Genomic DNA, 25,233 nt, shown 5'->3' with positions numbered 1-25,233 from the left:
TGGATGACCCTTGCCTGACTTCTATTATACGGCCCCAGAATCCAACATTATGCTCCATTCCAGTGAGCAGACAGACAGAAATAGCGAGGTTGGCATCCAGGCTGGGTCTTTAGAGCTCATTTGGTTTTATAGTCTCACTCATTATCCATTTTACAACCGCTACTGACTAACATCAATGCTAGCGGTTCAGAGGAGTGACTCTTATCTTCAGGCTGTGAAACTTTGGGCAGGATATGCAGGTAAAACAAACTATAATGATGCAGTTGAGTCTGATAGCCAGTAGGCACATCATTTCTGTGGAAAGTGACCAGAGGGTTTTGTCCATACTCCCCTTTACAGTTTGTTGTTATGTGGGTTGATATTGGATAATACTTTATCTGGATAATCTGTAGAGCATCTACAGATGTACTATCAGTAACATTTCAACTAACTATCTACTAACTCTAACTCCAACGCTAACCCTTATTCTTAACCCAAGTGTATCCTTAGCAAGCAGTTGTTGATAGTATGACCTGCTGTAGAGCATCTACAAATGGAAAATCTGGACTATCCAAGTGTAACCTAATATTGATATTACTGTGTTGAGGTTGGACTCACCTTCCTAAGGCCCTTTAGACCAGGTATTTGCCTCCTGCAAGGAACATAGAAATATGAAAATAGAAAGATTAATCACAAGTTAGTCTAACGAAATTGACTAAAATGTACAGTGCCTATAGAAATTATACACCCCCTTCACATTTTGTTGCGTTCAAAGTGGGATTGAAATAGATTTAATTGCTATTTTTTGTCATTGACCTACACAAAATACTCCATAGCGTCAAAGTGAAAAGAAAATGACAATTTCTTTCTCCAAATTAATTAATTTTTTATAACAAAAATATAGTCTTTGCATAACTATTCACCCCTTTTGTTTAGGCAAGCCTACATTTGTTCAGAAGTACATTTCGGCTTAACAAATCACATAAGTTATATTTGAAAGATTTTACTGAGTTACAGTTCATATAAGGAAATCAGTCAATTGAAATAAATTCATTAGGCCCTAATCTATGGATTTCACATGACTGAAAATACAGATATGCATCTGTTGGTCACAGATACCTTAAAAAAAAAAGGTGGGGGCGTGGGTCAAAAAACCAGCCAGTTTCAGGTGTGACCATCATTTGCCTCATGCAAACCGCTCGCCCACACAACCCCATACACATGGTCTACGGTTGTGAGGCCAGTTGGATGTACTACCAAATTCTTTGTAACGAAAGATGAGGCTTATAATGGAGAAATTAACATTAGATTCTCTGGCAACAGCTCTGGTGAACATTCCTGCAGTCAGCATGCCAATTGCATGCTCACTCAACGTTTGCATCTGTGGCATTGTGTTGTGTGACAAAACTGCACATTTAAGAGTGGCCTTTTACTGTCTCCAGCACAAGGTACACCTGTGTAATGATCATGCTATTTAATCAGCTTCTTGATATGCCACAACTGTCAGGTGGATGAATTATCTTGGAAAAGGAGAAATGCTCACTAACATGGATGTAAACAAATGTGTTACCAAAAATTAAGAGAAATAAGCTTTGTGAGCATAAGGAAGATTTCTGGGATATTTTATTTCAGCTCATGAAACATTCCTCTGTCCCTCATACATACAACATCTGTAAGGTCCCTCAGTCAAGTACTACTTCAAGCACAGATTCCACTACAAAGACCAGGGAGCTTTTCGAAAGCCTCATAAAGAAGGGCAGTGATTGGTAGATGGGTAACAATAACAAATCGTAGATTGAATATATCTTTAAGCATGGTCAAGTTAATAATTATGCTGTGGAGTATGTATTAAACCACCCAGACCCATCAAAGATGCAGTTGTCCTTAACTGAGCTGCAGGACAGGAATGAAACTGCTTAAGGATGTCACTATGAAGCCATTGTTGATTTTAAAACAGCTACTGAGTTCAAAGGCTGTGATGGGAGAAAACTGAGGATGGATCATCAACATTGTAGTGAGTCGGCAAAGGAATACACTTTTTGGCCTAAATGCAAAGCCTTATGTTTGGGGCAAATCCAACACAACACATGCCTCCTTATTTTCAAGCATTGTGGTCACTGCATCATGGTATGGGTATGCTTGACATAGGCAAAGACTGGGGGGCTTTCAAGACGAAAAGAAACGGGATGGAGCTAAGGACAGGCAAAATCCTAGAGGAAAACCTGCTTCAGTCTGTGTTACACCAGACACTGCGAGAGGAATTCCCCTTTCAGCAAGACAATAACCTACAACACAAAGCCAAATCAACACTGGAGTTGCTTACCAAGACAGTGAATGTTCCTGAGTGGCCGAGTTACAATTTTGACTTAAATCTGCTTGAAATTGTACGGCAAGACTTGAATATAACTGTCTAGTCATGATTCCCAACACCTCGAAAAGAAGAATTTTGAAAAGAATAAACGGGCAAATATTGCACAATGCAAGTGTGCAAAGCTCTTATGAGACTTACCCAAGAAGACCCACAGCTGTATTCACTGCCAAAGGTGATTCTAACATGTATTGACATGTATTGAAGGTGGGTGAATACTAATCTAATCATGGTATTTTAGGGTTTTATTTTTCATCCATCTTTACCAAATGTTAGAATTCTTCTCGCACTGACAGAGTATTTTGTGTAGATCGTTGACAATTACATAAAAATAAAAAAACAAAATTTAATCCCCCTTTATTTTCTTCACAATGTATTGTGTTACAAAGGGGGTGTACACTATACATAACATTGCACTGGCCCACCGTTTCAGACCAAATTACACTCACCCTTCCCTGTAGTTATCCAGACCCTCATCGTAGGATTTGGACCTCTCCGTTTTGGTACCAGAATCCGATTCAATCGCTGTGAGTCGAAGAGAATCTTTCAAAATAAAAGCCAAATGATTATCAAACAAGAAATAAGCCAAAGAACAAACTTTTAATAGGAATGTCCTAGCTCAAGGCTGTAGGTGTCCCATGCTTGTTTGTGGATCAAGTATTCAAATTCAGCCATCAACTCATTCTAACACACTATTCTTAAAGCATGCATATCGTTGCTGACAGTACCTGCACAGTTAGTTAAAAAAAAGGGGGTAACCTTACCGTGGTCATGTGACCGCTGTCGTCGAATAAGAGGAGATGGAGAGGTAGGGCTGGGTGGTATGGTGGTGATGATTGGAGTAACAGATATTACAGCTGAAGCGGGAATGTGACTGGTGTCATGATCAATACTTGGACTGGAAGGCTCATCTGGAAACAAAGTGAGGAAAACCAAAGTTAAACAAGGGGAGACACTATTCCTGTTCTACTCCCCAAAAAACATTGAATGAAAATAGATGAATTATAAATCCGGTAAAAGTAGGCTGTCTGATACTTAACATCACTCTAATTAAGTCTACTGTGGCACAAAGACAGTCAAGTATTAGTGCTCAGGACTGAGTGAAACTCATTTTGAACCAGTCTACGCTATCTCCGTTTGAGGCTAATTTACAGACGGCAATAAAACACAAATGCCATGATGGCGAAATATAGGCATACACAGCTAAACACAAGTCTGGTTATGAGATAACATGACACATTCAGAGACAGCCAGGCTTATTCATGGGGCCAGCATGGCCACTAGAGATAACCCAGTCCACACCTGCCACAATCAACAAACACACAGGAGGGGAAAGTGAGCTGCCGTTTCATCACTGTTGTCAGTCTGATCAGGTAAGCAGATATAACCAAGGTGCAGGCTACACCCAGGCAAGTCATAACGTTACTGAGTACAGTGAGTAACCCTGCCTTTGCCAAACTGTCCCAGGCAGCAGGTGACGCAAGGTACAGGATGGAAGTGTCTGGCAATGATAAGGAGAGTGCCAGGAATACTAGCAGGGCACACAGAAATGTATCACTACCAAAAGCATTTAATTAAAATGCATTTGTACATTTCCATCATTTAGCAGACGTTCTTATCCAGAGCGACAGAGGCAGATTTAGGGTTAAGAGCCTTGCTCAAGGGCACAGACAGATTTTTTCACTTAGTTGGTTTGGGGATTCGAACCAAAGACCTTTCCGTTTACTGGCCCAATGCTCTTAACCGCTAGGCTACCTGCTGTCAAAAACAAAGTGCTTCACAGATGTATCTGTATCATCCGTATAATATTCTTGTATAACTCTGTTAACTGGTTCAACCCAAACCGAGTACAATCAGCCAAATATTTTATGTGTCAGCCAAATATTTTATTAGAAGGAAAATAAAACATAAACCTGAGTAATGCGAAAGCTTACATTCCTATGTGTGCCTAAGCAAAACATTTCACATTTAATAGCGCACATTAACATGAAACATCTGACCTGTTTCTTCGGCTGCAGAGATTGTTACAGTGAAATTCCCCAACATAACCTCACAGATCGTTCCCATGATACGGCTGCCAAATCGGGACAGATGTTCCCTATTTCATGTGTTTGTGAAAACAGCAACAAACAGCGTTGTTCGACACATGTACTTGAAAACGCCTTGCGTTGTCAGTTCAAGCCATCAAGTTTAAAATGGAACAGCTGTCGAAATGTAAGACTACCCAAAACAGAGCATTACGGCTGTGAGTGATGGAGCAAACATTGTTGCTCAGCTAATACTATACATTATAAACTGGGTGGTTCGAGCTGAAGGCTGATTGGCTCAAAGTCATGGTATATCAGACCACGGGTATAGCAAAACATTTCTTTTTAATGCTATAATTACGTTGGTAACCAGTTTATAATAGCAACAAGGCACCTCGGGGGTTTGTGGTATATGGTCAATATACCACGGCTAAGGGCGGTATCCAGGCACTCCGCATTGCGTTGTGCGTAACAGCCTTTCGCCGTGGTATATTGACCATATACCCCACCCCCACGGGCCTTATTGCTTAAATATAGCATGCGACCACTACACAGGTGGGCTGCTGATTTATGCATGAGGCAGACTGAAGCTTATGAGGTGCTGTGAGTGTTTGATTGTGTCTAGGTGTGTGTGGGAGAGAGTATGTAAAGGAGGTGTGTGTGTGTAAGAGGATATTATTAACCCATGTGGGCTCCAGGCCACTGGTGTCTGATTGGTGGATGATGGCTCATGTCATGTCAATGAAACTATTAAAACTATTGGCACGTAAACCCAGAGCACATCAAATCTAGCTTAAAAAAACACCATCAAATACATGATAATAAGTCTACCAAAAAAACACACCATCAAATACATGATAATAAGTCTACCAAAAAAACACACCATCAAATACATGATAATAAGTATACAAAAAAAACACACCATCAAATACATGATAATAAGTATACAAAAAAAAACAGATAAATTAAGAGTTCCATTCCGATCTGACAGCTGAAAAGTGCAGCTCTAATTGCGAACGCTGAAGATACTCCTAACATCAGCGCAATGCATTTGAAACACATTTGCTCCAGGAAAACACAAGCAGGAACGGGACATTTGCTTGTTCTCAGTACAAAACTACTAATCTGCCAGACACACAATGCACAGCAGTTGTTGGACAGTTGGTTTGAATGGTAAGTGTTGAACTGAGAAACGGCTACTTTTTTTAAATGAAGACAGGGTATTTGTTGCTATTGGTGTATTTAAGCATTCTGGCAACGCTGAATGTACTCTCTTCTTTTGTTAGATGTTTTGTTAAGGCATAGAACTTAATACGGGGATATACCTAGCTGACTGACAATTTCAACATATCTGCTAAATGAAATGGTAAATGTGTCAATACTAATAATATCAAAATAAAAATGGAATGCACGTTATTCAATTTCCCCATTTCAGATAGACTTGTCCTGCCCTGACCAAGCATTACGACATACCTCAACAACAAATCCAGCTCTGTTCAAACAGCCAATAAACCCCTGCCACCAAAAGCTATTGTAGCCCAAATACATCTATCAATACGTACATTGGTGATATACTCTATCCAAACTCTTTCACTGTATAGCACCAAGGAAACCATTTGTTTTACATCGTAAAGAAGTTGCACTAGAGCGATAACTGACAACTCACCATATTAGAAGCTATGTTGACATTGAGAGATGCAGGTTGGTATCTCTTGGCATGGAAGCAGTTCTGCAGAGTAGTCACTAACTGGCACAGCCACAAAGTCATTCAATATTATTTTTTAACTTAACCCTAACCACACTGCTAACCCTAATGCCTTACACTAACCTTAAATTAAGACAAAAAAGCTCATTGTTGTTCTCATACATTTTTTCTAAATATTATTGCCAAATTTTGACTTTGTAGCTGGCCTATCTAGAAGAAAATGCTCAGTTCTGCCTCCAGGGCAAGATTCATGACAAACATTGACCTGCTTGAGTGATGTTGAGGACATTTCTGACAGCAGCTAGTCTGAGCATCAGGACTTTTACCGCATGACAATTTCCACCTGCTAAGACTTGAGGGCAGAAACCGATAACATCAAAACCCTTGTATAACCTCCCCACCCAAGAGATATTACATGCTCTACCAGGCACATTAAGCGAATCAGTCTACACACGCCCACACAAAACATATTCTCCCTCGCTCTCCTCAAGCAAGCCAAAACCAGAGCAACAGGAACTCCTGATACTAAGAGTTACAGTGTGTTATAAATGTGTTACCTAATTAAAGTTGATGCTTGACACACACCCCTTCCCAGGACTTTCTCTCTATGTAAGGAGTTGCTATGGTAATAAAGGAGTTGAGAGAGTGAGAACAGAAATGTCTTCCTTACCGATGAAGGGGATGGAGTCGAGTGAGTCGTCCAGGTTGCTGGCGCACGAGGCCTTGTGCTGCTCTCCCAGCCTTCTCATGGTCACGTCTCGCTGGACGTCGTTGGATAGCCAGCCCCCCGATCCCCTCTTAGCTGCTAGAGTCCCCACCTCTATTGGAGTCTCCAAGTCGGTGTCGTTTACAGCCAGGATGTAGGAGGGGTGGCGGATGGGCTGGGGTCCCGAGTTCTTATCCCTTCTCAGGACCACCACTGTGGCGTCCGGCCCTTCTACACCCTCTAACGGCCTCCCGCTAGTCCGCACCAGGGCGGGGACCTTTGACCTGAGGGTCACAGTACTGTTAACAGTGGAGGAGGAAGTGGAGGTAGAGGAGGAGGTGGCCTGCTGTCTCTGAACAGGGACTTTGGAGGGGCCGGAGCAGGAGGAGGACCTGGCACCCAGCCCCACATCCCTCCCGCTCTCCTCTCTCAGGCTGTCTGCCCGCCCCCGGAGCTGTAGCTGCTGCAGGGGCGAGGAAGAGTAGCCCAGGTGGTTACCCACCACCATGGCTCTTTGGTCTTTGAGCAGGTCCATAGCACTGCTGTTACCGGGGCCCCGGGTAGAAGGTAAGGAGAGTGGCGATGGGTCCGAGGTGGAGTTTTTAACAGGCAACCGCGAGGGCCTACTGAGGGCTGTCTGTGCAAGGCTGTCTGTCCTAGAGGGGAGCAACGGCTCCGTCGTACCTTTAGTGAACATCGGGGCAGTGATGGGCATGCCTGTAAGGCTGGTCCTGTGAGGCTGGGGTAGTTGTTTCAGCACTGCTCCGTGTCTGCTGGCTTTGGCCTCCTCACCCCTGCATAGTAGCAGGCTATCCTCCAGCTCTGCCCTGCTGTACCCTCCCACACCCCTCTCTGTAGATACCATTGCCGCTGGCTCGCCCTGCCGGCCCAGGTAGTCGCAGGAGCGTGCCCGGGGCTTGGCCACTCCCATGAGGGCTGAGGAGGGTAGGGCATCCTGGGAGGCACTCCGGGGCCAGTCCCTGGGCATGGCTGTCCTCTCGGGCCCTCCCCCACCTAGCCTCTCCTGGGAGGCACTGCGCAGTGGAGCCACAGTGGCCCCCTGGTAGGATCCCCGATCGTGGGACGTGCTCCTGCGTCTAATCTGGGACCCCCCCAGGCCTTGGGAGGAGGCACTGGGAGGGCCAGGCTGCAGTGCGTAAGCGGCGTTGGGGTTGGCTGCCGCCCGCAGGCTGTCTAGACGCTCCTGGATGGTGCGGCAGCCATAGGTGTGCAGCCGCTTGGCATCGATGTAGTCCTTGTAGGTGGTGTAGTTGCGCCAGTCGATGTTCTGGTGAGGTGAGTTGGACGTGGCAGGAGAGGAGGGTGAGGGAATGTAGTGGTTGGGCGTGGTGGGGGAGGGTAAGGTGTCGGCCACCGTGGTTCGCGGGGAAGGGGTGAGGTGGTGTTTGTCGGGGTAGATTGGGGAAGGTCTAGAGCCAGAGGGGGAGAAGACTGAGGACTCTGTGGGCCGGGTGGGGATGGGGGTATATTGTAGCTGTGAACCTCCAGGGGGGCCAGGGGTCACGAGGATTCTAGGCCTTGTTGAGAGGCCCAGGGGACTTCCGAAACGGTTCTCGTCGGTCCTATGGCTGGGGCCAGCCAGAGACACACAACGGGGCCCCCGATCCGGTACTGGGTCAGGCGGCACCACCACTGTCCTCACACTCTCGTTGCACACACAAACCACCGTCTGGGTTTTAGGGGACTGTGGGGGAGGAGAAGGGGGGACAGGGATCTCCAACCGGTAGCCCATGTCTGTGTGGCCTGCCGTGGAGGTACCCTGTCTCCCTGCCCCTGCTTGGACCGGCCTGCCGCTCCGGGAGGCCTCTGTGGAGGGGGATAGGTCCAGGGCCTGGGCCATCCCTGGGGCTTTAGGCTCTATCCTCGGGTAGCATATGGGAGGAGGCTCCGGGATGTGTAGGGCGTTTCCGCTGTATGCCTCGTTCCCTTTGAGGTATGCATCTTGGGAATAGGCCTGCAAGAGATAATGGGACATTATGTCTCTTCAACTGTATAGGACAAAAATAGGTCACATAAAACCTTTGTAGTGTGCCATTGCACCAAACTGACACGATCCTCTGGGTACTGCTTAAGTTTTCTGCTATGCCCATAAAGAAACAGCTACGCTACAGCACAATGACCAGAAAAAATCATATGATGAATGACAAAGAAAAACATGACCCATATACTCCTCAAAATTATTTTGTAAGGACGATAAATTTCAGTACACAGTAAATGACAGATAAACAATTGAACACACAGACTGTATGTACATGTTATAAAAACCATCAAAGACATTTGACTAAAAGATAACACAGTATTGCTCTCTTGGCCAAAGTTCGCAACCAGCCCTTCCCCACCCCGGCAGTGTCTGAATCCTGAAGAAACACTGGGAGCGTGTGTTTGGGTCAGATGACCTCTTCCAATGGAAAGTGCTGGAAAAAAGAAAAGATATGTCCAAGAGAGAGCGAAAAAGGGGAGAGTGAGAGGAAAAAAAAAGCAGGCCCGACGCCAGGGCCCAGAATAAAGCCTGGTAAGAGCTGGATTTCAATCTACTAAAAGTCCTCAGTTCAGAGATGTGTATTGACTCAGGTATTTAATGTATCTCCCCATCCTTGTAGTGCGAGAATTCACTGAAGGGAAAGCAAGAGCTGGACTTTAAATCGATGAGTGCTCTATCTGTGGTGTCGGGTTACGTTTATACAGTGACTCCAGCATGTCTGCTGCCCCCGCCCTTAACTCTAGATTTGCATAAGTCAAGTGATGTTGTAAAAAAAAAAATGTATTGGTCATCTGTAGCTCAGCTGGTAGATCAAGGCGCTTTGGCGCTTGCTACGCCAGGATAGTGGGTTTGATTACTGGGACCACTCATACTTAAAATGTATGCATGCATGACTAAGTTGCTTTGGATAAAAGTGTCTGATAAATGGCATATTTTATATTATTACCGACTCAATGCTTAACTAACAAGCTTCTCTCTCTCATGTGAGCAGAGAGCGGGAGACAGGAATTTGAATGGGGAAACGACAACACCTTTCCTGTCAATATTTAGCATGCTCTAAAAACAGGGGTTCTCCAACTTCGTGAGACCCCTTTTGTAATAGAAAATTCACCAGGGACCCCCCCCCCCCCCCCATAATCAGAGCACAACTTGAGTGAGACAAAAATAGGACACAAGGAGTTTTACTATGACTTCTATGACGAACCATGTCTCGGGCCCTGGGAAGAACATTTTACGGGCCTGCCTCTTGGAATCGAAGAGAACACGTTGCAGTTTAAGCTAATTGCAATTCTACAGATTTTGTCACGTGGAAGAGTTTTTTTTAGTTGTTCTTTTTCCCATGAGGCAGAGCGAGAACTTTGCAGTTCTAGAGTTAAAATGACAGTGAATCTATGTAAACAAAATAACTAGGGGGAATACAAAAAGTATTGAGTAATTTTTTTTATTTTTTAAGATAATTGGTTGAAAGTACTGTTGATAGCAATATCCCTGTGAGCCTCCTCGGCCCATGTTGCCCAGGGTTAAGAACATAAATTGCAGGTAAATAATATTATACCCTCAACTTATTCCACGGATCAATTGGCCAAAATATGTTTAATCTGTTGTTAGTAATAATCATTAATACAAATTAAATATTGTTTTTATATTTTGACATCTGGCCGCAGACCCCACTTTGAGAACCCCAGCTCTAAAACACACTGAAAAATACAGTTAAGCAATTCAAAAAGGCACAAGGTTCTATGGAGACAATTCAAAATTAGGTAGAGATGACAGTTTTAGCTAAGGGAAGGCAAACACATTACGCTTATTGACAAATCATTACACTGTTGATACCAGCTTTAAAAAAGGACTGAAACCACATTCACACATGGGAAGAAATGACATACAAAAAAGAAAAACAAGGAGTTAGTAAGTTTCCCTTCTTACCAGAGCAGTGATATCCCTGGAAAACTGCCAGCCGACAGGTTAGAGGCAGACAAGAGGAGAGAAGAAGGAGAGGGGAGAAAGAGGAGTAAAGATGTGCAATAGAGAAACAGAGGCTGGAGCTGTCATGGCTACGGTCGCTGTGTGAATGCACCACAGAAAGGCAGAGGGCAAGAGAAGAGCAGTGAAAAGAGACGACGGGAGCAGGAACGGATAGGAGGAAAGTCAGTCACGTTTGAGCTGCCACCTGCTTGTCCCTCTGCCACCTGAGGGCTGCCTCTCACCCACATAACTGCCTCCTCTCACCAACACTGCCTGATAGTAGTCATAAACCAGGGGTAATCTAACTGCCTACCGCTGCTGCTGTTCACTAGCTACCTCTACCTTGGTATCCCTCTCTTACAGTGGATATAAGAAAGTCACCACCCCCTTTCAAAATGTTCATCTTTTGTTGCCTTACAGCCTGAAATGAAAACACTTAAAATCTGACTTTTTCCAGCTTTATTTACACAGTAAATAAAATAAAAACTGAAAATGTATTAAAAGTCAAATTACACTATTTGGATAAGTTAGAATTGCAATTGCAAACTTGCTGAGGTATAACCAACCATCCTCCAGATCACAAATCAATTTCTAACACTAATTGCTGTGTATTGCCCGTTTTATTTACTGAGAATAACCTCAGGCTTCAATAGTGCTCCGATACATTCCTAAATGTCAAAAGATGTTTGTGTGGCTTTGGCAAGCTGTGGCCTAGCCATCTAGCTATGCGTGGAATTTAGCATCACACTAGGGGCTGGAGTCGGTTCAGTTCCTTACTCCAGATGAGAGAACCAGTGGAAGTGAATAACAGGATGTGACTGTGGTTGTGGGGTGGTGTGGTCTGGCATAGCGTTATCGTCTGCTGGGCTCTGGACCCTGACGGGTGGCGTTGGTTTGCTGTGCAGATCACTGAGCCGGGCAGGAATATGGGTAGGTGGAGCGAGGGGCCCTGGCAGACTGGCACCACAGAGGCTCTCGTCCTCTGGTCCTTAAAGCTCTCTGTCCTCTTTCTCTTTTCTATCACTCTTTCGTTCCACGCTACTTGGCTCATCCTTCACTTTCACTCCGCAGTTCTTTCCATCTGGGCCACTACTACTCAGCCCTTTTCCTGCACACACACAAACACACTTTCAAGCCTACAGCCAATACTCTTCACGTGCTGTCAACAGTCCACCGCTGGTCAGTAATCCATGAGAAATGGACTGGAGTTTGAGCTAACCTGAGGGACAGTGCAGGAAAACCTTAATGTTCAAAACAGTACTGAGTGAACGATCAAATCAATCAAATGTATTTATAAAGCCCTTTTTACATCAGCAGCAGCAGTTACAAAGTGCTTATACAGAAATCCAGCCAAAAATGATGACTCCTCTTGCCTCTGTCCATGGCAGGGAGTCTGCTAGATGCTAAGCCCTGCACCGAGAGCCCAGTGCATGGTGTGGTGTCTATTTATGGGGAGGAAATGCTCCGAGAGCCATTAACCCAAAGGGGACAGCAGTATTATGGGAGTGAATATTATATGATGCTACATTTCTCTTAGATCTAACATCCTGTTTAGGGGGTTCTGGTACAGGACATTATCACTTATTTTAAAATCGATCTGTGGACACCGCAGATCGGAATGGCTTGAGCAATAGCCCTGGTTCCCACGGACACAGTAGTATATTTTTCAGAGCCTGTGTGATGTAGGATGTGAAATCTGAAACCACTTGAAGCTGGGATGTCCCTCCTACCATTTCATTCACCCTTCCGACTGTCCAACTCCTGCCTGAACCCTACTTCATAGCCACTGACAAAGCAAAAGCCTGCAATCCTTACATCATATATCACTGTAGCACATTCTGAGATCGATTTATAGCCTCTCGAGTGGGGCAGTGGACTAAAGCACTGCATCGCAGTTGCTAGAGATCCTGGTTCGAGTCCAGGCACTGTGGCAGCCGGCCGCGACCGGGAAACCCATGGGGGGTGAACAATTGGTCCAGCGTCGTCCGGGTTAGGGGAGGGTTTGGCCGGCAGGGATGTCCTTGTCCCATATCGCTCTAGTGACTCCTGTGGCGGGCCGGGGGCATGCACGCTGACACGGTCGCCAGGTGTACGGTGTTTCCTCTGACACATTGGTGTGGCTGGCTTCCAGGTAAAACGGGCATTGTGTCAAGAAGCAGTGCGGCTTGGTTGGGTCGGGTTTCGGTGGATGCATTGGCTCTCGACCTTCGACTCAAGTCTGTACGGGAGTTGCAGCGACAAGACAAGACTAACTACCAATTGGAAACCACAAAATTGGGAGAAAAAGGGGTAAAGTTTTTAAAAGAGATCGATTAATAGCCATTCATCAAAAACAATTCAGATTTTAAACAAAAAAACATTAACGAGATTAAAAGGTGAGCTCCGAACGTGTTCAGGAAGCCAAGCTAGAGCTATGTGAGAGACGTTCACAGTGATGGAGGCAGATAGATGATTTATTTCAGAGAGAATGATGTATTTCAGCTTTTATTTCTTTCATCACATTCCCAGAAGGTCAGAAGTTTACATACACTGGTGCATTGCCTTTAAATTGCTTAACTTGGGTCAAACGTTTTTCAGTTCTGCCCACCAACTTTCTCTAAGATTGAGGTCAGGGCTTTGTGATGGCCACTCCAACACCTTGACCTTGTTGTCCTTAAGCCATTTTGCTACAACTTTGGAAGTATGCTTGGTGTCATTGTCCATTTGGAAGACCCATTGGCGACCAAGCTTTAACTTCCTGACTGATGTCTTGCTTCAACATATCCACATAATTTTCCTGCCTCATGATGCCATCTATTTTGTGAAGTGTACCAGTCCTTCCTGAAGCAAAGCACCCCCACAACATGTTGCAAACCGTAGTCTGGCTTTTTTATGGCGGTTTTGGAGCAGTGGCTTCTTCCTTCCTGAGCGGCCTTTCAGGATATGTCGATATAGAACTCATTTTACTGTGGATATATTTACTTTTGTACCCGTTTCCTCCAGCATCTTCACAAGGTCCTTTGCTGTTGTTCTGGGATTGATTTGCACTTTTCCCACCAAAGTACGTACATCTCTAGGAGACAGAACGCGTCTCCTTCCTGAGCGGTATGACAGCTGCGTGATCTCATGGTGTTTATACTTGCGTACTATTGTTTGTACAGATGAACATGGTACCTTCAGGCATTTGGAAATTGCCCCCAAGCATGAACCAGACTTGTGGGAGGTCTACAATTATTTTTTCTGGAGTCTTGGCTGATTTCTTTTGATTTTCCCATGATGTCAAGCAAGGAGGCACTGAGTTTGAAGGTAGGCCTTGAAATAAATCCACAGGTACACCTCCTATTGACTCAAATGATGTCAATTAGTCTATCAGAAGCTTCTAAAGCCATGACATCATTTTCTGGAATTTTCCAAGCTGTTTAATGGCACAGTCAACTTAGTGTATGTAAACTTCTGACACACTGGAATTGTGATACAGTGAATTATAAGTGAAATAATCTGTCTGTAAACAATTATTGGAAAAATTACTTGTATCATACACAAAAGGAGATGTCTTGCCAAAACATGCCAAAACTATAGTTTGTTAACAAGAAATGAATTTGTGGAGTGGTTGAAAAACTAGTTTTAATGACTCCAACCTAAGTGTATGTACATTTCCGAGGATATGGGAACAACTACCTTCTGAGAAAAAGTACAAAGTAACTACCCATCCCACTTTAGGCACAAACAATGATCAATTCATGATTCCCATAAACCTTCACAAGTGACTTCAATTCTCTAGTCAACAATAATCAAGGAAGATACTCAAGCACAAAGTTAGGAGGACGGTGTTAAATGAATTGTACTTACCAACTGCAAAATGTCCTCATCTTTTGGCATCACACATAGTTCCAACGAGGTGTCGCTGTGAGAGGGACAAAAGTAGTAGAGATTCCGCTTATGAGTTGGAGCAGTAGTGTGCAGAATCAACATAGTTCATGTAACAACTAAACCTTTTTTTGTATAGTTTAGACTTAGCTTTAAGGTATGTTCATGAGTAGGAGGGTAAAGGTTTAGTAACATTGGGAACTGACAGTTATATATGCCATGGGCACATGGATTGCTCAACAATGTCTGTGTGCCAATTTCCAAGGAATGTTAAATGGGTAGAGCAACATTTGAAAAAGTGCCTGGAGAAACTGCATTTCAGTGACACCACATAGCACCCTTTGAATTTCCAGAGAAGGAAACGGTTTATGTTTCATTTAAAATATTTAGTTTGAATGATTAGAATAACAAAAAGCTGTTCATTTTTACTTAATCTAATCTCGATAGCACCGAAACGAGACAAGGTTTCTGAAATGTGCATAGCCTTAAATACTTTAATAAGGCACTTCCTGGTAAGGTTTCCTGCAACCTATTAGCATTGTTTCAAAATACCCCCCCTTCTTCATGTAAAACTCCACGAGAGTGATGTATAAGAGAAGCAGGCAGTCCCTTACCTGTTCTGTATCAAAGCGATCACTTGGGAGTACGTCTTTCCAATGATACTTTCTCTGTTCACCTTTACAATCCGGTCCCCTGAAGGGAAGAGAATTCACATTGAAAACACATTGAATGTGTCTCCAATGGACATGTAGCATATGAAAAGAAAAACACAATCATTGACAGTGGATGGTTGCAACGCCATATGACAATTTTAAAATGTGATGCTCAGTGTGCCCAATAATCCCTCATTTTGGGTAAGGATGTAGCTCTCAGTACTGTAGCATTTCCCCTCACACAGATAAGACTGTGTTGGGATCAAAGGGGAATAGTGACACGGCATAAATGTGTTTATAGTCAACCCTACTGTACACGTTGCCTACGTCCCAAATTAAAATGGCACGCTATACTCTATATATAGCGCACCCCCATAGAGCTCTGGTCAAAAGTAGTGCACTTTATAGGGAATAGGGTGCCATTGAGGACTCAAGCTTTTTCATTCAAGTTTTCTGAAGAGGATATCTACAGGAAGCTGGTTAGAGGGAGTTCTGGACAGAGTAGAGCTAATTGTGGGAAAACCAGTGCACTCCCCTTTCCCAGGAAAGTGGCTATTCAGTAGTAAAAAGAGAAAGCTAGGCTGTGTGTCTGTGCTAGGGTTGAATAGCGGAAACCGGGATACCAAGATCAACCACCCAGAACCACTCCCTTTTCCCAGTATAAATAACTGTGAGAAACCAGTAAATTATAATAAATAATTCCTATGAACAGCACGACGTGAAATAGAACTGTTAAACTATATGCAATGTCTAAATCTGGCTTCTCTACGGGACACAGCCTACCCTCTGCTATCTGCATGATCAATCATCAATGCTCAGGGTGGGGACAGATAGCGCATCTCAGTATGGAGGGCAGTTCACAATGAGTGTACACTACACAAGAGTATGTGGACACCCCTTCAAATGAGTGGATTCGGCAATTTCAGCCACACGATTGCTGACAGGTGTATAAAATAGAGCAAACAGCCATACACTCTCCATAGACAAAACGGTGGCAGTAGAATGGCCTGTACTGAAGAGCTTAGTGACTTTCAACGTGGCACCGTCATATGATGCCACCTTTCCAACAAGTCAGTTCGTCAGATTTCTGCCCTGCTAGAACTGCTCCGGTCAACTGCAAGTGCTGTTATTATGAAGTGGAAACGTCTCGGAGCAACAAAGGCTCAGCTGCGAAGTGGTAGGCCACACAAGTTCACAGAACGGGACTGCCGAGTGCTGAAGCGCGTAGCACATCAAACTCGTCTATGCCAACTGTAAAGTTTGGTGGAGGAATAACGGTCTGGGGCTGTTTTTCATGGTTTGGGCTAGGTTTCAGTGAAGGAAAATCTTAACGCTACAGCATACAATGACATTCTAAAAGACTCTGTGCTTCCAACTTTGTGGGGAAATCCCTTTCCTGTTTCAGCATAACAATGCCCCCATGCATAAAGTGAGGTGCAAACAGAAATGGTTTGCCGAGATCGGTGTGGAATAACTTGACTGGCCTGCACAGAGCCCTGACCTCAACCACGCTGAACACCTATAGGGTGAATTGGAACACCGACGGTGGGCCAGGCCTAATCGTCCAACATCAGAGTTAACAAATAACAAAACAATATATACAGTGGGGCAAAAAAGTATTTAGTCAGCCACCAATTGTGCAAGTTCTCCCACTTAAAAAGACGAAGCCTGTAATTTTCATCATAGGTACACTTCAACTATGACAGACAAAATGAGAAAAAAAATCCAGAAAAATCACATTGTAGGATTTTTTATGAATTTATTTGCAAATTATGGTGGAAAATAAGTACTTGGTCAATAACAAAAGTGTTTCAATACTTTGTTATATACCCTTTGTTGGCAATGACAGAGGTCAAACGTTTTCTGTAAGTCTTCACAAGGTTTTCACACACTGTTGCTGGTATTTTGGCCCATTCCTCCATGCAGATCTCCTCTAGAGCAGTGATGTTTTGGGGCTGTTGCTGGGCAACACAGACTTTCAACTCCCTCCAAAGATTTTATATGGGGTTGACATCTGGAGACTGGCTAGGCCACTCCAGGACCTTGAAATACTTCTTACGAAGCCACTCCTTCGTTGCCCGGGCGGTGTGTTTGGGATCATTGTCATGCTGAAAGACCCAGCCACGTTTCATCTTCAATGCCCTTGCTGATGGAAGGAGGTTTTCACTCAAAATCTCACGATACATGGCCCCATTCATTCTTTCCTTTACACGGATCAGTCGTCCTGGTCCATTTGCAGAAAAACTGCCCCAAAGCATGATGTTTCCACCCCCATGCTTCACAGTAGGTATGGTATTCTTTGGATGCAACTCAGCATTCTTTGTCCTCCAAACACGACGAGTTGAGTTTACCAAAAAGTTATATTTTGGTTTCATCTGACCATATGACATTCTCCCAATCTTCTTCTGGATCATCCAAATGCTCTCTAGCAAACTTCAGACGGGCCTGGACATGTACTGGCTTAAGCAGGTGGACACGTCTGCCACTGCAGGATTGGAGTCCCTGGCGGCGTAGTGTGCTACTGATGGTAGGCTTTGTTACTTTGGTCCCAGCTCTCTGCAGGTCATTCACTAGGTCCCCCCGTGTGGTTTTGGGATTTTTGCTCACCGTTCTTGTGATCATTTTGACCCCACAGGGTGAGATCTTGCGTGGAGCCCCAGATCGAGGGAGATTATCAGTGGTCTTGTATGTCTTCCATTTCCTAATAATTGCTCCCACAGTTGATTTATTCAAACCAAGCTGCTTACCTATTGCAGATTCAGACTTCCCAGCCTGGTGCAGGTCTACAATTTTGTTTCTGGTGTCCTTTGACAGCTCTTTGGTCTTGGCCATAGTGGAGTTTGGAGTGTGACTGTTTGAGGTTGTGGACAGGTGTCTTTTATACTGATAACAAGTTCAAACAGGTGCCATTAATACAGGTAACGAGTGGAGGACAGAGGAGCCTCTTAAAGAAGAAGTTACAGGTCTGTGAGAGCCAGAAATCTTGCTTGTTTGTAGGTGACCAAATACTTACTTTCCACCATAATTTGCAAATAAATTCATAAAAAATCCTACAGTGTGTTTTTTTTTCTCATTTTGTCTGTCATAGTTGAAGTGTACCTATGATGGAAATTACAGGCCTCTCATCTTTTTAAGTGGGAGAACTTGCACAATTGGTGGCTGACTAAATACTTTTTTGCCCCACTGTACTTATTTTATTTATTTTATTAACAAATTCACGTGTGAAAAAGTCACTCAATAACTGGTTGTGCCACCAGCAATGACTGCAATCAAATTGTTTTTATTTTACCTTTATTTAACCAGGCAAGTCATTTAAGAACAATATCTTATTTTCAATGACAGCCTAGGAACAGTAGGTAGCATTTCCCCTCACACAACTGCCTTGTTCAGGGGCATAACGACAGATTTGTCAGCTCTGGGTTTCGAACTTGTAACCTTTCGGTTTCTAGTCCAATGATCTAACCACTCGGCTACCATGCCGCCCCAAAAGCTTCCTGTAGTTGTTGATCAGTCTCTCACATCTCTGTGGAGGAATTTTGGCTGACTCTTGCATGCAGAACTGCTTTAACTCAGCGACATTTGTGGGTTTTCAAGTCCTGCCCCAACATCTCAATTGGGATTAAGTCTGGACTTGCCTAGGCCATTCCAAAATGTCAAATTGGTTACTTTTTAACCATTTTCATGTAGAGTTGATTGTGTGTTTTCGTTCATTGTCTTGCTGCATGACCCAGCTCACAGACAGATGACCTGACATTCTCCTGTAGAATGATCTGATTCAGAGCAGAATTCATGGTTTCTTCTATTAAGGAAAGTTGTCCAGGTCCTGAGGCAGCAAATCATCAAACTACCACCACCATGCTTGACCGTTGGTATGAGGTTCTTACTGTCGAATGCAGTGTTAGGTTTTCGCCAGACATAACAGGACCCGTCTCATCCAAAAAGTTGACTGAAGTTTGCCAAAAAGCACCTTGGAAGCACCTGGATGATCATCGAGACCTCTTGGAAGAATGTTCTATGGACAGATGAGTAAAAAGTATACCTTTTTGGATGACATGGGTCCTATTATGATTGGCAAAACACACACAACCAGTCAATCTTCGTGAAGAGAAGTGATAGCCGCCTGCATCTTATTCTAGTCCTATATTATTCAAACATGTCATTACAATGATGAAGATAAGGACAACAAAACATATTTCATTTACCTGTTGAAGGAAGGAATGAAGAAACAATAGAGGAGGAGGAGGTAGGCTAATACGCACATGGCACAACAACAGGATAATTATTATGAAAGGTACAGTGGCAAGAAAAAGTATGTGTACCCTTTGGAAATACCTGGAATTCTGAATAAATTGGTCATAATAATGATCTGATCTTCATCTAGTTCACAACATGACAAACACAGTCTCGTTAAACTAATAAACAGTTATACGTTTTCATGTCTTTATTGAACACAGTGTGTAAACATTCACAGTGCAGAGTGGAAAAAGTATGTGAACCTTTGGATTTAATAACTGGTTGACCCTCCTTTGGTAGCAATAACATCAACCAAACATTTTCTGTAGCTGCGGATCAGACCTGCACAACGGTCAGGAGGACTTTTGGACCATTCCTCTTTACAAAACTGTTTCAGTTTAGCAATATTCTTGGGCTGTCTGGTGTGAACTGCTCTCTAGGTCATGCCACAGCATCTGGGCCACTCCAGAAGGCATATTTTCTTCTGTTGAAGCCATTCTGTTGTTGATTTACTTCTGTGTTTTGGGTCATTGTTCTGTTGCCTTACCCAACTTATGTTGAGCTTCAATTGGCGGACAGATAGCCTAACATTCTCCTGCAAAAGGTCTTGATAAACTTGGTTAAACATTTCTCTGTCGATGATAGCAAGCTGTTCAGGCCCTGAGGGAGCTAAGCAGCCCCAAACCATGATGCTCCCTCCACCATACTTTACAGTTGGGATGATGTTGAAGTGCTGTACTTTTTTTCTCCACACAGTGTTGCGTGTTCCTTCCAAACAACTCAATTGTAGTTTCATCTGCCCACAGAATATTTTACCAGTAGCACAGTAGCACATATTTTATCCAGGTGCACTTTTGCAAACTTCAGACGTGTGGTCTTTTTGGACAGCAGTGGCTTCTTCCATTGTGTCCTCCCACGAACACCATTCTTGTTTAGTGTTTTACGTATGTTAGACTCGTCCACAGAGATGTTCGCATGTTCCAGAGATTTCTGTAAGTTTTTAGCTGACACTCTAGGTTTCTTCTTAACCTCATTGAGCATTCTACACTGTGCTCTTGCAGTTATCTTTGCAGGACAGCCACTCATAGGGAGAATAGCAACAGTGCTGAACTTTCTCCATTTATATAAAATTTGTCTTACCGTGGACTGATGAACATCAAGGCTTTTAGAGATACTTTTGTAACCATTTCCAGCTTGATGCAAGTCAACAATTCTTAATCTAAGGTCTTCTGAGATCTATTTTGTTCGAGGCATGGTTCACATCAGGCAATGCTTCTTGAGAATAGCAAACTCAAATTTTGTGAATGTTTTTAGCTTTTCGAGAAGTCATTAGCCTAGGGGTTCACATACGTTTTCCAACCTACACTGTGAATGGTTAAATTATGTATTCAATATAGACATGAAAAATACAATAATTAGTGTGTTATTAGTTTAAGCACACTATGCTTGTCTATTGTGTGACTTAGATGAAGATCAGATCAAATTTGATGACCAATTTATGCAGAAATCCAGGTAATACCAAAGGGTTCACATACCTTTTCTTGCCACTGTATATATATATATATAAGCCTACTAATTATACAAATGTAAAATATTATATTTTAAAATCAAATTCACTAGCCTATAACTGGAACTTTGTAGGTCGCATGGTCTGCACCAGCATGGCATGTTCTCGCCAACCTTCATGGTTCGAATGAGGTTCGAATTCCAATCCATATAATACAGTATAATACAATACAGTCCACACATTCAAAAAGATTAGGCTATTGGAGCTCGTTTAATTTATTAAACGAGCTCCAGCACAGCACAGCACAGCAACATCTAATGTTTTTCTGTTGTGCATAATGTGTGGTAGCCTATATTTTTATTTATTTATTATTTTACCTTTATTTAACTAGGCAAGTCAGTTAAGAACAAATTCTTATTTTCAATGACGGTGGGTTAACTGCCTGTTCAGGGGCAGAACGACAGATTTGTACCCGCTGGGGGATTTGAACTTGCAACCTTTTGGTTACTAGTCCAACGCGCTTACCACTAGTCTAACCTGCCGCCCCATATCATAGGCTATGTATTGGATAACGGCTTGGGATCATAAAATGGCTTTAATATAGGGCTCATAAAATGTCCTTATTTGTATGGCTCATCAGGCTTAGGTAGCATCAGGCTTGAATGTTCACTAGTCTAACCTGCCGCCCCATATCATAGGCTATGTATTGGATAACGGCTTGGGATCATAAAATGGCTTTAATATAGGGCTCATAAAATGTCCTTATTTGTATGGCTCATCAGGCTTAGGTAGCATCAGGCTTGAATGTTCATGTTGATTAAAGCTCTAATCAAATCCAGATATATTTATACGTTTTAGAATGACACTTCCAGTTTCGGCAGGAAATACCAGGTTACCAGGAAGTGATTTATTCTTGGATGGAACATTTGTAAAATACCAGGAAAATATTAAACCCTAGTCTGTGCCACTTTGCCATTCCTGCCATGTAGCCAACCAACAGCACTGAGAGTACAGTGGCATTGCATGCGTATATGGTGACCACATTCTCTGATTTGGCTTTAATTAAATTAGATGACAAGACAAATCTTTGTTTTGACAACAAGCAATTGATATAGAAGTGAATGTGGTCTTGAGAATCCACAAGCGTCAGGGAAATGTATCCATATTGTGTTGTCAAATCAGGGGCAGCAGGTAGTCTAGCGGTTAAAAGCGTTGGGCCAGTAACCATAAGGTCAGCAAGGTGGAAAAATCTGCCCCTTGAGAAAGGCAGTTAACCCCCAACAATAACTGCTCCCCAGGCACCTATGATGTGGATGTCAATTAAGGCAGCCCCCCACACCTCTCTGATTTAGAGGGGTTGGGTTGAATGCGGAAGACACATTTCGGTTAAATGCATTCATTTGTGCAACTGACTAGGTATCCCACCTCCCTTTCCCAAATCAGTGGCACTAAACATGAGTCATGCTGTTGTTACCTGTACAGAGTCCAGCTCCGTGGGCAGGGCCTCCCTCCTTCACTTGCTTGACGAAGATGGTGTCCATTGGCTCCAGCCTGTTCCTCTGTCTCCCTGGAAACGGAAAAAGCGCACCGGGGGTCAGGTGCCATGGTGCAGAGCCAAGGGACTATCACTACTAGGATTAGAGCTAGCTACATCACTAGCATTACAGCTTGCTGGCACTTTCAAATGTTAGCATAGGTACACATCTAACGTATGAAAACATGGTCTAGGGAGGGAGAAAGTGTTCTCATTTAAAGAAGAGGGAGAGCTCTCTTTTCAGATGAACACAGCAGGGTTTACTCAGCTGGAACCACACACTGCCAAGAGGCCAGACAAGACAGCAGTGTTTCTACACGCCATTGAAAAGTTTGTTTATCTGAATAAACTGCACGGCTCTATCTAAATAAATAAATAAATAAATAGAAAAATAAATACAAAAGTTGCAACATCTGCATCATAACACATTAACACAGGCTTCTCCACACAGACCCCTACTTTTAGTGTTCAGCGTCCCAAATAATGGGGTGAACCCTGAATTGCGCTTAAGGGCAAATTTGAACTTAAAATAGTCTCCCATTACATTAATGCATGACTAAGTCAACATTTTACGTACATGCCTCAAGGTTAGCATTCATTCCTCTACCTATAGCAGGGATCATCAACTAGATTCAGTCGCGCGCCAATTTTTTCTTGAGCAGATGGTCGGCGGGCCGGAACATAATTGCAAATGAACAGCAAGAAGCCCAAACAGATATGTTTACTAATGATTATAAGTAATTGTTTTACTAACTTTGTCTAAACTTAAACTTTCTATATCTCCTCTTTCCAAATGTCATTAGATGCCTGAACAGCTAATACCTAGATGCACAGGGGTGTAGAGCACTATAGGCTTTTGCACTTCAGTAAAAAAAATAAAATAAACCTCAGTCATTCTATAATTTCAAATCCAAAGTGCTGGAGTACAGAGTCAAAACAACCCAAAAAATTGATCGCTGTCCCAATACTTTTGAAACCCGCAGTATAGGACTCTGATACCGGATGACATACCTTGTTTAAAATTATGTCCATCTGATAGTTCCAGTAATAAAGTTGTCGATGACGCAGGACTTTGTGCTTGGCTAGCAACTGGAAATGGGGGTTACGCCTAGTAACCAAAGAATGACATGGCTCCAACGCAAGGGGAGTAACCAACGACCTTGCGTCACCTACACACAATACCCAATAATGTGAAGGTGGAATTACGTTTTTAGAAATGTTAACTTAAAAATGAAAAGCTGAAATGCCTGGAGTCAAATCAGTATTCAAAACACGTTTAGTCATTTAGCAGAAGCTCTTATCCAGACATCCATACATTTTTCATACGTTTTCCCCCGTGGGAATCGAACCTAGCGTTGCAAGCGCCATGCTCTACCAACTAAGCCACACCGGACCTTTGTTAATGCAACCCCTTTGTTACAGCACGCCTAAATAAGTTCAGCAGTAAAAATGTGCTGAACAAGTCACATAATAATTGGCATGGATGCAATAATATTGTTAACCATGATTTTTGAATGACTCCCTGTACCCTGGTTTCTCAAATGATTGCCTCGCCTAGTTTACCAACTACTTCTCTGATAGAGTTCAGTGTGTCAAATCGGAGGGCCTGTTGTCTGGACCTCTGACAGTCTCTATGGGTGTGCCACAGGGTTCAATTCTCAGGCCGACTCTCTTTTCTGTATACATCAATGATGTTGCTCTTGCTGCTGGTGATTCTCTGATCCACCTCTACGCAGACAACACTATTCTGTATACTTCTGGCCCCTCCTTGGACACTGTGTTAACTAACCTCCAGACGAGCTTCAATGCCATACAACTCTCCTTCCGTGGCCTCCAACTGCTCTTAAACGCAAGTAAAACTAAATGCATGCTTTTCAATCGATCGCTGCCCGCACCTGCTCGCCCGTCCAGCATCACTACTCTGGACGGCTCTGACTTAGAATACGTGGACAACTACAAATACCTGGGTGTCTGGTTAGACTGTAAACTCTCCTTCCAGACTCACATTAAGCATCTCCAATCCAAAATTAAATCTAGAATCGGCTTCCTATATCGCAACAAAGCATCCTTCACTCATGCTGCCAAACATACCCATTCTACCGATCCTCTACTTCGGTGATGTCATCTATAAAATAGCCTCCAACACACTACTCAACAAACTGGATGCAGTCTATCACAGTGCCATCCGTTTTGTCACCAAAGCCCCATACACTACCCACCATTGCGACCTGTACGCTCTCGTTGGTTGGCCCTCGCTTCATACTCGTAGATAACCTGTAGCCAGTGGGTTTTGCGACAAGTCTCTGCTAGGTAAAGCACCGACTTATCTCAGCTCACTGGTCACCATAGCAGCACCCACTCGTAGCACGCGCTCCAGCAGGTATATCTCACTGGTCACCCCCAAAGCCAATTCCTCCTTTGGTCATCTTTCCTTCCAGTTCTTTGCTGCCCATGACTGGAACGAATTGCAAAAATCTCTGAAGCTGGAGACTCACATCTCCATCACTAGCTTTAAGCGCCAGCTGTCAGAGCAGTTTACAGATCACTGCACCTGTACTTAGATGGGCTGTTTACAGATAGGCTATCTACCTACCTCATCCCCATACTGGTATTTATTTATTTATTTTGCCCCTTTGCACCACAGTATCTCTACCCACACATTCATCTTCTGCCGATCTACCATTCCAGTGTTTAATTGCGATATTGTA

The 25,233-nt window shown here is 43.4% G+C and overlaps 1 protein-coding gene across 3 annotated transcripts in view; it reads right to left on the bottom strand.

Annotated features, from left to right (window-relative positions):
* LOC139367114 (Rho GTPase activating protein 21a) overlaps positions 1-25,233 on the bottom strand; it is a 102,969-nt gene that overhangs the window by 9,848 nt on the left and 67,888 nt on the right. For 2 of the 3 annotated variants that reach the window (XM_071105170.1, XM_071105168.1), the window contains 8 exons: positions 22,466-22,558; positions 15,213-15,291; positions 14,581-14,635; positions 10,714-10,737; positions 6,750-8,760; positions 3,112-3,258; positions 2,797-2,890; positions 598-631 (listed from right to left, as the gene is read on the bottom strand). In XM_071105170.1, the coding sequence (XP_070961271.1) occupies positions 598-631; positions 2,797-2,890; positions 3,112-3,258; positions 6,750-8,760; positions 10,714-10,737; positions 14,581-14,635; positions 15,213-15,291; positions 22,466-22,558 (2,537 nt within the window). The remainder of the gene's footprint in view (positions 1-597; positions 632-2,796; positions 2,891-3,111; positions 3,259-6,749; positions 8,761-10,713; positions 10,738-14,580; positions 14,636-15,212; positions 15,292-22,465; positions 22,559-25,233) is intronic. The other variant, XM_071105169.1, reaches the window with a different exon arrangement.

Source organism: Oncorhynchus clarkii, chromosome 15 (genome assembly GCF_045791955.1).
Source record: "Oncorhynchus clarkii lewisi isolate Uvic-CL-2024 chromosome 15, UVic_Ocla_1.0, whole genome shotgun sequence".
Lineage (NCBI taxonomy): Eukaryota > Metazoa > Chordata > Actinopteri > Salmoniformes > Salmonidae > Oncorhynchus > Oncorhynchus clarkii.
Note: the sequence above shows the minus strand (reverse complement) of the source record. Positions and strands in the feature narration are given on the sequence as shown.